Source organism: Trematomus bernacchii, unplaced genomic scaffold, assembly GCF_902827165.1.
Source record: "Trematomus bernacchii unplaced genomic scaffold, fTreBer1.1, whole genome shotgun sequence".
NCBI lineage: Eukaryota > Metazoa > Chordata > Actinopteri > Perciformes > Nototheniidae > Trematomus > Trematomus bernacchii.
This window is the reverse complement of record NW_022987648.1, coordinates 3,927,917-3,939,040: the sequence shown is the minus strand read 5'-3', so window position 1 is coordinate 3,939,040 and position 11,124 is coordinate 3,927,917. Positions and strand designations below refer to the sequence as shown.

At 47.4% G+C, this 11,124-nt stretch overlaps 1 protein-coding gene across 1 annotated transcript; it reads left to right on the top strand.

The window, feature by feature from the left end:
* inhbb (inhibin subunit beta B) lies at positions 1-9,595 on the top strand. The gene is made up of 2 exons (XM_034134709.1): positions 1-1,015; positions 7,884-9,595. The coding sequence occupies exons 1-2, from the start codon at positions 628-630 to the stop codon at positions 8,711-8,713; spliced, it is 1,218 nt and encodes a 405-aa protein (XP_033990600.1). The 5' UTR covers positions 1-627; the 3' UTR covers positions 8,714-9,595.
* Positions 9,596-11,124: the final 1,529 nt, after the last annotated feature.

Genomic DNA, 11,124 nt, shown 5'->3' with positions numbered 1-11,124 from the left:
AAATCCCCACGTGGTTTACGACTCCTGTATAAAAACTTTGGATGTGCGGAGCCCCCGTTGTCGCGATCTCAAAGGAGCAGAGGGTCTCAGTGAGCAGCATAGAGGACGCACGGAGCTGCACATACAGCTGCGCACCGGACACGGTACCCAAGGCAGGTACACAAAAGGCACGGGACTCCGCGAGCTTTGTTGTTCTCTGTGAAGCTGCAGCTGTGCACGTTTGAATGGGAGAGAGCGGACTGAGCACCTTTGGACACTAAGGTTCTTGTTTCTATTTAGTCTTATCTGCTTTGTTTTGGTAGATTACGCGTCTGACGGGAGCGTGTTATGACAGAAGCGCGTCAACTATCCAAACTTGTGACACTCAGAGGGATGAAACTTTGCTTGTGTGCAGAGAAAAGTCGCATTGCTGGATCCTGAATGCACAATGACTGCCTGGAGTTAATTAGCCCCAAAGTTTCAGCAGCACTCTGGGAATATTTCATTGGCTTCTCTGGATATCTCTGTTTTGGAAGTGGATGTTCTCCCCGGAACTTGAAAATCAATAAGAACAGCTTTAACTTAACAGTGTAATATTTTCCCCCCTTCTTTAAAAAAAAATTGAATTCGGACTGTAAACTAGGGAAAATGAGCATCTACGGTGTGACTTTGTCCTGTTTGGTGGCGTGCGTTCTGTCCGTGCGCTGCAGCTCGGTGGCCGGGGTGGAGGCTCAGAGCTCTCCCCAGGAATCGTGCGCGTCCTGCGGCCTCAGGGCTCCGGATCAGGCGGAGCGGGTAAATATAGACTTTTTGGAGGCGGTCAAGAGGCACATCCTGAACCGGCTGCAGATGAGAGACAGACCCAACATCACGCACCCCATCCCGAAGGCTGCGATGGTGACGGCTCTGAGGAGGCTGCACGCCGGGAAAGTGCGCGAGGACGGCCGGGTGGAGATCCCCAGCTTTGACGGACAGGCTGCGTACAACAACGAGGTTCAGGCGGAGAACTCGGAGATCATCTGCTTCGCAGAATCAGGTAATCATCAATAATTCATCACACACATCTGAAACGACCATTCGGTGAACCCACTCACCTTTTGAGTTTATGTAACAGGTAGCCGCGGGAAGCAGGTGAGTTAATAACTTAACATCACTCAGATAGAATTTCATTCTGCAGAGCTTATCATGCTGATATGACTGAGCAGCAGAGATGAGATGAACACAAAAGCCATAAACTAATTGGATACTCTCATCATTTTGTCATCTTCTTATTGCATCGCAATTCAGCCCTGGTGTCAAATCCTCCTGTTTTAGCCCAATGACATTTCAAAAAGGAATCAAACTAAAGACAGAGTCCTTAAATTACCCCCATGTGTTGTCTAGGGGATAAAAAGAGCCTCTGAATCCAATTTCATCACTAAAGCTGTGCTCACACTCAATACTCCAATGTATAAAGCCCTCTTTTAAATACGGACAAAGTCCCTCAATTGGCCATTTATCCCTCGCTCTAAGAATGTGTATCTAACTAATTCTCACAAGTCCAAAGAGAACACCCTTTCCTCACACACACACACACACACACACACACACACACACACACACACACACACACACACACACACACACACACATACACAAACACACACACACACACACACACACACACACACACACACACACACACATACACAAACACACACACAAACACACGCACACACACACACACACACACACACACATACACAAACACACACACTCACACTCATCATCTGCGCTTGACAGAATCCAATAATTGTCAGTTAGCAGTGTGAGAACCGACACAAACTGTTAGTTTAACAAAAAGAAAACATACAATTAAATACACCAAATAGGATATCTTACACAAACACACACCACACGCACACACACACACACACACACACACACACACACACACACACACACACACACACACACACACACACACATAAAACCATCCTGTAGTTTCCCATTGGCCCTGCCGCTACAATTAGCCTGAATGGGCTGCTTGGTCCCACCTTCCGATGGGAATGATCTGAGCTCTTCATGACAAGGGAACAAAAGCCGGGCTATTATTATAAGAGCACTGTGTGTTCCTGCTGAACCCAACATGTCAACATGGAACAGAGGGGGGAAAGCAAGGAAAACAAAAGAAACTGCTCAGAATAATGCATGAGACATTTGAGTTTGTGGGGTTGGATTGGGGGAGTGTGGGTGGATGGTGTTGGTTGATGGTGGAGGGGGGGTGATATTGTGTGCCCATATTGCAGTGTTGTAAAGAATGCTTTTGTCGTTCTAAAGGTTCGCTGGGCTCCTTTGCTTCTTCTTCTTCTTCTTCTACTTCTGTGTTTTTTTTCTGGTTCCATTCTTCCTCACACCTTTGAGCCTTTGTGTGGCATTGTAGCATGGAGCTGGCTGGGCTCCCTGCTCCCTGGACCCCGTCTGCCTCCTGGCCAGCTGGCTCACGCCCCCCAGATCGGATGCTGCCAGCCGGGGCACGGCTCAGAGGAAAGGTCTCCAGAAAACTCTGCAGCCAGGGGAGCTTGTCCCCCCAAAGCATAAGGGAGCCTGAATTGTTGTTGTCACAGGCGGGTTGGGGGGTGAGGTTGGCACATGTATAGCCAACAGTAGCCAGCGAAGGGATGTGGATAGGTGTTTATGTGTGGGTCAGCTGGCCCCCCCTCAGCACAGGGTTAACTGCCTGCTTGTCAGCCAGGCAGCCTCTTATCTCCGGTTGCCGCAGCACAGAGGGGAGAGGTCTGCCAAGCGGCCCCGGGCAGGTGAGGGAGACGATGCCAATCGCCTTTCTCTCCTGACATGGTCCCGTGGGTCCTCGCTGAGGGATTTGGTGTCCCGTATCCACGGGAGCGGAGCGGGGAGCACAGTCAGGAGTGGAGGGGAGGACGAAAGAGAGAGGGGTCGATGGAGAAGTTCAGATCGGCACTTCTTGATTGCTCACTATTGCCGTTCGGACCCAGTGAACTCGCGGCGAGCGGTCCAAGACGCTGACTTCATTATGGAAGGTCATTAACTCCGGCCCGGTTCCTCCAGAGGAATCGGGTTGGCCAGGTTTACTTCAGGACACCACTCATTCATGAGGAGCTGTCAGTCAGGGTCCTGCTGGACCTGGTCCAGACATTTTCCACATTCACCCTCAAGTGTGTGTTTCAGTCCCCTCACTGGGCCTGGCTGCCTCTCTATAGATTGTGATACTATAAATGATGTATGCAACGTTATTAAAAATGACCCTCAAAAAGCTTTAACAACAACAGAGCCAGTGCCGCGGAGGCCTTAACCTCTCGTCAACTACGCATCCCTGCCTCTCCATCCCCTCACCCCCTCACCCTATGTGGAATTCCTGGAGTGCTAGACAGGAGCACGCGTCTGCTCATGGTCCAGCCCTGCATGCTTCACGCTGCACCCTGGTCCTTCCACGGCGTGTGGTCTTGTCGACAGCAGCTTTGACTAATGACTGTGGGGCGGCCTGCCTCCATGGCCTCCTCCCTGACTTGGTGGCACAGGTGGGGACACGCTGAAGCAGCTCTTTATCCTCCACACAAGCCCACCCAGGTGTCCTGCCTGCTGATACTCACTAGGAACTTCTCCACTGCGGGGTCAGGAGAGGCGTGTCCGGGCCAGCTCTAAATTGTTTGTAACACTGCATGAAAAGAACAATTTGTTCCTTCAAAGGACCTCAGTGGAGAAAGTCTTGGGGTATGTTCAGGGTTGGGTTGTACACAAATCAAGTAACTGTATTCAGCTCGCGTTACATTTGATTATAGTTACTTTCATAAACCTGGAGTGAATACATTTTGGAATACTTATTGGAATTATTGGTGGAAAAGTTTCCTCACAAAATGTAATATTCATTACCGGCAGATCTGTGTGCACGGCGCTGCAGCGTGTCTGTTTCAGCGAGAGAGAGAGGGAGAGAGAGAGAGAGAGATGCAGCGTGTCTGTGAGGCCCCTCCCCCGCATGCAGATGAGAGAGAGAGATGCAGCGTGTCTGTGAGCGAGAGAGAGAGAGAGAGAGATGCAGCGTGTCTGTGAGCGAGAGAGAGAGAGAGAGAGATGCAGCGTGTCTGTGAGCGAGAGAGAGAGAGAGAGAGAGAGAGAGAGAGAGAGAGAGAGAGAGAGATGCAGCGTGTCTGTGAGGCCCCTCCCCCGCATGCAGATGAGAGAGAGAGATGCAGCGTGTCTGTGAGCGAGAGAGAGAGAGAGAGAGATGCAGCGTGTCTGTGAGCGAGAGAGAGAGAGAGAGAGATGCAGCGTGTCTGTGAGCGAGAGAGAGAGAGAGAGAGAGAGAGAGAGAGAGAGAGAGAGAGATGCAGCGTGTCTGTGAGGCCCCTCCCCCGCACGCAGATGAGAGAGAAAGATCTCTTTTAAAATATATTGAAAGTTAGAAACGGAGATGGTTAGATAAAATGTGCAAGATAACGTTTATGTATCATTTCTTTATTGTCGAAATGATGACATTTCATAACGGGATGAAATCAAAGTGAACGGCCTGCTGCTGCTGAATGCATGGGGCAAGTGACTGGAAACAGTTACAAAAGTTATTACATCGTTTCAGATAATAATAATAAATAATAATGATAATTCATTCTATTTAGAGGCGCCTTTCAAAGCACCCAAGGACACCTTACAATTCATACCATATTATAAGGAAAGGTTTAAGACAGGGCAAAGAATGCAGTCCGGGGAATGTTTTTTATGTGGGCTGTGGGGTGCAGATGAGAGGGAGCTGTCCAGAATGACACCAAGATGTTGTGTTTGAGTTGTGCTCTTGATAAGCCATTAAAACAGTCAAATACGTGTCTCCTGTTCACCAAAACATACCCATCTGTTATGGAAAAAGAAAGTATTCCAAAAGTATTTTAAAAGTAATCTAAAAGTAATCTGAATACTTTTTTAAGACACGTAACTGTAACTGTATTCGGATTACTTTCAGAGCCATGCATTCAGTATTCAGTAACTAATTACATTTACAAAGTAACCCTCCCAACCCTGGGTATGTTTGTATGTATGGAGCCAAAAGATCAGGATTGTTTTTGATACTGACGGAGTCTAAAACATGTCAGCTTTACTCAGTAAAGTATCCAGGCAGCAGCTGGGTACAGTGTTGTATTTATTCAACCAACCCAATACACTGTAGACTATAGATTAACAGTTTATTTCTGACCTTTGGAACAGTAGTTGACTCCTCAAGGTCTGTTTTAGTAGCCTTTGACCATACCACGTGACCTTTATCATGTCTTTGGTCACTCGTCTTGGGATTGTAGATATTTAAATTGAGTTACTTCATTCTGATTCAAGTCCATGTGCTGATAACTTTATGATGTGACTGAAAGCTGCAGAGCCCCTACTGAAGCGTCCTGTGATGAGGCTGGCCTGTCTGCAGCTCATAGTTGTTGCAGTTGTTGCAGTAGTCTTATCCTAAATCTCAGAACTATACTGAGATTGACTGTTCTGTCGTTGTGGAGGTAATGCTTTCATACGTTTAGTCTTGGTTTCTGGTACAAAGCATCAGCACTGGGTGTTGTTTGATGCGTCTTTTGATAACTGTTTGGTTCACAAAGAGCTGTCATATGGGGATAAAACAACTATTTACCTGTCCTTTTACAGCAATATTTCCTATCATTTAATCATCACGCTTTAAGATTCAGGATAAAGATTTAAAGGCTTCATCGTCATATGCACAGTAGCTACAGTGCAGGTATGGCAATGAACATCTTAAGTACCAGGCTCCTCTAACAATGCAACATAAATATATATGATACAAAACAATACAACAAGAAGTGCAAGAGAATGTTGCGGGACTAATGTAATGCATTGTCCTAGCCTATATGATGGTATAATCGATGTCATGAGGTTTTAAGATTTGGTAGTATTGGTCAGGCAGAAACATTGATTTAGTGAAGACTTTATGTATTGTTGATTGGCATTGTGCACTATTTTATGACATTTAATGAATACATTCTTTAAATGGTAGATTGATTGACAACATAAAGGTCTGAAGGTTTCCTTCAAATCGCGAGTAACTGTTACCCATGCATCAGTTATACCCCCCAGCTCTGTATGAGCAGGGTGTGCTCATCGCTGTCGAGGCAAGTAAGAAGGCACGGTGCTAAATGAGGTGAGGTTAGTTACTTGTAGCCCTGAGGCGCCTTTACGCCCTTGGAAGCTGCTGCTCCGCTGATTCCTTTATATCGCTCACTTCAGATGCATTTCAATACCTTCCCACTGTGCACTTGATACATTGCCCGAAGGCTCGGGTATTGAGAAGGCTGATAGTTGATGTATTGCTAACCGTGGGGTTGGGTGTGTGTTCATGGCTGGGTGCAAATGTGTGTGAAGTGCTTGAGCTCCCAGCTGACATGCTACAGAGTGGAGAGCTGGTCTCAACAGGTCCCTGTGTGAATGTAAAGCCTTGGTTTACAGGAGGAAGAGGCGTGAGGCGCCTTAGAGAGGGGGGGCTCCGTCTTTGGTGGCCACCTGTTGACACTGACACACACTAATCAGTCGGCAAACAAAGTCATTTAGCTGCTTTCAAAGGCGCTGCTCCGCTTGAGCACATTGTACCAAATCTCCTGAAATAGAAACCTTTCAAGTTACCTCGGGGTAATTTGGAAGACATCATTAGGCTTAGAAAAAAAATACTGCCAGGGAGAGCCCATGGCCACCTTAAGACTCCCGGGATCTCTTCATTGTGCGGCTGTAGAATGTAGCCAGTGTCATGTAAATGGATTTTATTTTTGCTTCATCATGCTTTTTGCTGGAAAGCCACGCGTTTGAAAGGCGGCTGCAGCGCGGCTGTATCCCGGTGCCTCACAGCCCGCTTTGTGCTGTCACTCTCATGGTGCTCACACTGGAGGGAGGGGGGGAAGGGGCGGGGTAGGGTGGTAGTGGGGTTCGGCAGGGGGGGTACTAACAGCGAACTCAATGAACCCCCTGGGGGCCTTGGCCATGTCCGCCACCCTCCCACCTTTCCCACTTGCATCCTTCCTGCTGTCCTTCGTCTTCTCCTCTGTTCTCCTCTCTGTTCCTCTTTATCCCTCTTTCGCTCTCTGTCTTTTTGGCCCCCGTCACTTACAAAGCTGGACCCGGGGCCAACTGGGCCTGATCCCAGAACCGGCCCGTCACAGCTGGCCTATCAGGAGTAGCCACGAGGACACCTGATAGTGATTGAGGGCTAACAGAGGGGGAAACAGCCCTTTAGAGCCAGAGCTGGGCACATGCACGTGCATTTACTGGAAATGAACCCAAGCTTTCTTATGGCCCTCAACAGCAGATAAGGTTTGCTCAGTTTTCATGGTGATGGTTCAAGTTTAATCAAGTAAAGAATTTTGGAAACGTGAGGTCAGAGCTCATCCTCACCTGTCCTCAGATCAGCTGTTAGAATGAGTGTTCTTTGTCAAATCACTATTTCTAAAGTCAGAAGAACTCACTATTGTGTATAAATAATATTCATCTCTTATTGCAACTCATTTGAAACATGCTATCTATAAGTTTTGTTTGCATCTCACATATTTATCTATTATTACCATAAGCAGTATTTTATTTCACTGTGCAGCATTTCATTTAACATTCTACTCTGAGCTCATCTTATCCTGCATCACTTGCATATTAGTCTTGCAACATTGTCTTGCACTATTTTATTTCTATTGTGTCTTTTTGCACTCTTTTTATAGTTTTTTCCTTTGTTTATGTCTTATAAATATGGATGTTGCATTATTGGAGGAGCCTGAGAGTTATGATTTTGATAACTACACTGTAGCTGTGCATATGACAATAAAGCTTTTGAACTTGAACTTTATGTTGTATCGTTATGTTGGATGGATGTCAGATTGAGAATGAACCATTCCTGTTTTTATTGTCTCCAACAGATGATCGCTTATCTGCCAAGTCCAGCTTGTACTTCGTGGTCTCCAACGAGGGGAACCAGAACCTGTACGTGTCCCAGGCCAACCTGTGGCTCTTCTTCCGCGTGCTGCCAGCCGGTCCTGAGAAGGGCCTCCGGAGGAAGGTGACGGTCAAGATCCATTACCAGGAGGCCGGGACCACCAGCAGTGCAGAGGGAGGCCCTGGGGGAGGAGGAGGAGGAGGGGGAGGGACCGGTCGCTGGGCCCTGGTGGAGAAGCGTGTGGATCTGAAGCGCAGCGGCTGGCACACCTTCCCCCTCTCGGAGGCGATACGAGCTGTTTTCGGGAAAGGCAACCGGCGGCAGGACCTGGAGGTCCACTGTGAGGGCTGTGAGACGTCCGGCGTGGCCCCGGTGCTGGTGGACCCCCTGGACCCCTCCCACCGGCCCTTCCTGGTGGTGCGAGCGCGACAGGTGGACGGAAAGCATCGCATCCGCAAGAGGGGGCTGGAGTGTGACGGCACCGGCGGGGGCCTCTGCTGCCGACAACAGTTTTACATCGACTTCCGCCTCATTGGCTGGAACGACTGGATCATTGCACCAGCTGGTTACTACGGCAACTACTGCGAGGGCAGCTGCCCGGCCTACATGGCGGGCGTGCCGGGCTCGGCTTCATCCTTCCACACCGCCGTGGTGAACCAGTACCGCATGAGAGGGATGAGCCCGGGCTCGGTGAACTCCTGCTGCATCCCCACCAAGCTCAGTACTATGTCCATGCTCTACTTCGACGATGAGTACAACATCGTGAAGAGGGACGTGCCCAACATGATCGTGGAGGAGTGTGGCTGCGCTTGAGTCCGCTCCCTTCACTGTTGTTGAACTCGGAACAGTCAGAATGGCCTTTTGTACAAACAGGACGTTATTGTACGGTACACATATACAATATATCTATACCTACTGTATGTGCGAGCAACACGCACACTGGCACGTCTCGCAAATGCAAGCGTCAGCGCAGTCCAGTGTCCATGTGTGTGCATGTGTGTGTTTGCAGGTGTTCGTGCGAGTGTGTGTATTTATCAGACTGAGTGACATGCTTGCCGTCCGTGTTTTGTCCGCTCAGCAACGACTGGTCAGTGATGGGTCGAGAAGGGAACGATTATATCACCAAATGATACTTTGCTCTAGTTTGCCATTTCTAGTCAAAAATAATGGCTCATCATCTCCTCTTGAATGAAGATAACAAGCGCTTAAGGAAAGTGACAGGATCAGCCATCGCTGAGGACATTATTGGCGTCGCCCCAACACTCCAGACCCCGCTCCTCGGACCCTCTTAAGTAATTTAAGCACATGACAAACTTTTGTTTTTTATAAAGCACTGACAATTCATCAGCTTATACAATTCAGAACACCAGCACTTCCCTACTCTGCCGACAGACACAGTCCGACTGTCCTCTCTGGTGGAATTAGACGGGCAGCGCTTAATGCCTTGCAGGATTATACCTCCAGAGAAAGGCAGAAGAAAGTCCTCCGCAGAGCTGCTGTCCTCCTGCTGACTATGGGCCTCCACTTCCTGCTTGTCCAGAGAGGTGCAGGCCCTGCTACCATGACAACCAGGTGAAGGTAGACCTCATAAGTGCACTTCACTTGAGCACTTGCAGCGACGGAGAGAGAACGGCCCGCTGAGGCTCGGTAGGATCGGCCTGCAGACTGGAGTCGGGGCGCCCCCCCCCCCCCCCCCCCCCCACAGTGCAGTGCAGCACTTCCAGAAACTGAAATGCACACCCTGATAGCACTTGTATAAAGAAATGCCTTCCAAGGGTACTGAGTGTCCTGTCCTATCGCTTAATAAGTGCCACATGAGCTATGCAATGTATAGTAACCTATCCCCATACCCAGCCTGCTCTATTAGACTGAATCCTCTTCTCTCCTTCTCTCTCGCTTCAATCCTCCACTCTTTATCAATACTTGAAATGTAATCTATCGCTTCCTTTCCTAAGCGAATGATTGTTGTGACGTTTGCACTGAAAAGTTGCGGGATTAGTGACACAAAAACTGCCATTGAAAAGTTATTTTTATAGAAGTAAATTGAATTTTGTTTCAAATGTATTTTACCTAATTAAAGGAACCAAAGAGGCCAATATTTTAGCTATTGTACTAAGATGGCAAGGCCATTGAGTTACTGTGTACAATACTGTTTAATCATTTTGCAATAGGCCTACCACTGTATCAGGGTACGATGTATGATTTCATTTCTTAGCTCTATTTTCATTCTCTGTTTTGTACAATAAGCAACACTTCATTTTTTCATCTTTAATTCTATTTTTGTTTCAGTTTTCTATTTAATAAGAAAGTTATTTTAGTTCCTGTCTAAGAATCATTTAGTCAAATAAATGTCATCTGTACAGTTTATGTAAAATAAAATGTTTTCTTAAATATTTTGTAACCTTAAATTCTTTCCTGTGCCATGTGTGTGGTCTTTTCTCTTGATGAGGAGTGGGTTGGGCCTATATTGTAATCCTGATGTTATGGGCGTGTAGCTCAATAAACAAAGAGGTGAGGCAGAAATAGTTGGGTACCGTCCGTCACACACACGGTCCTCGTCTGTACTGGTTGAAACATAAAAGTGTCTGTCTGTCAGGAGTGTCTCTTTGAGCTGTAGAACAGTAATTACAACCATGATTAACAGCTCCCTGGCATCCTCAGAGCTGCAGCCTGCAGAGCCTCACATACCTGCTGACTCCTATCTGACGTCTGCTGATGTGTTCGCATCACTGGGGAAGAAGTACTCAGATCCTTGATTCTAAAGTTCTAAAAACCTCACTGAAAACTAGGGCTGCACGATTTGGGGAAATAATCTAATTGCGATTTTTCTGACAGATATTGAGATTGCGATTCGATTTGCGATATTTGTTTTTAAGCGACCCAACGGAAGTTTATTGTAAAATGCGGCCATATCTCCGGCTAGGAAGGTCGTATCAACGTGCTCCCGTCTCTAGCACCCCCGCAGCCCGAGCTACGAGTGAAAGAACTAAACTTACATGAAACTTCCGTTGGGTTGCTTTAAAGTCAAGCTTCAGTTTAAGATTCACCCTGTAATAGAAACATGTGATGGAGCATTACTAACCTGACTCAGATGCTTTGTTTCACCAAACCATCTAGGATAGCTCCATTGGAAGCCATTTGGAAAAGTATTTCAAAAATACTTGGCAGGTGATTGGATCAATCTGTCTATCACCTACTATCATGGGCCACTTCTGATTGGTTAA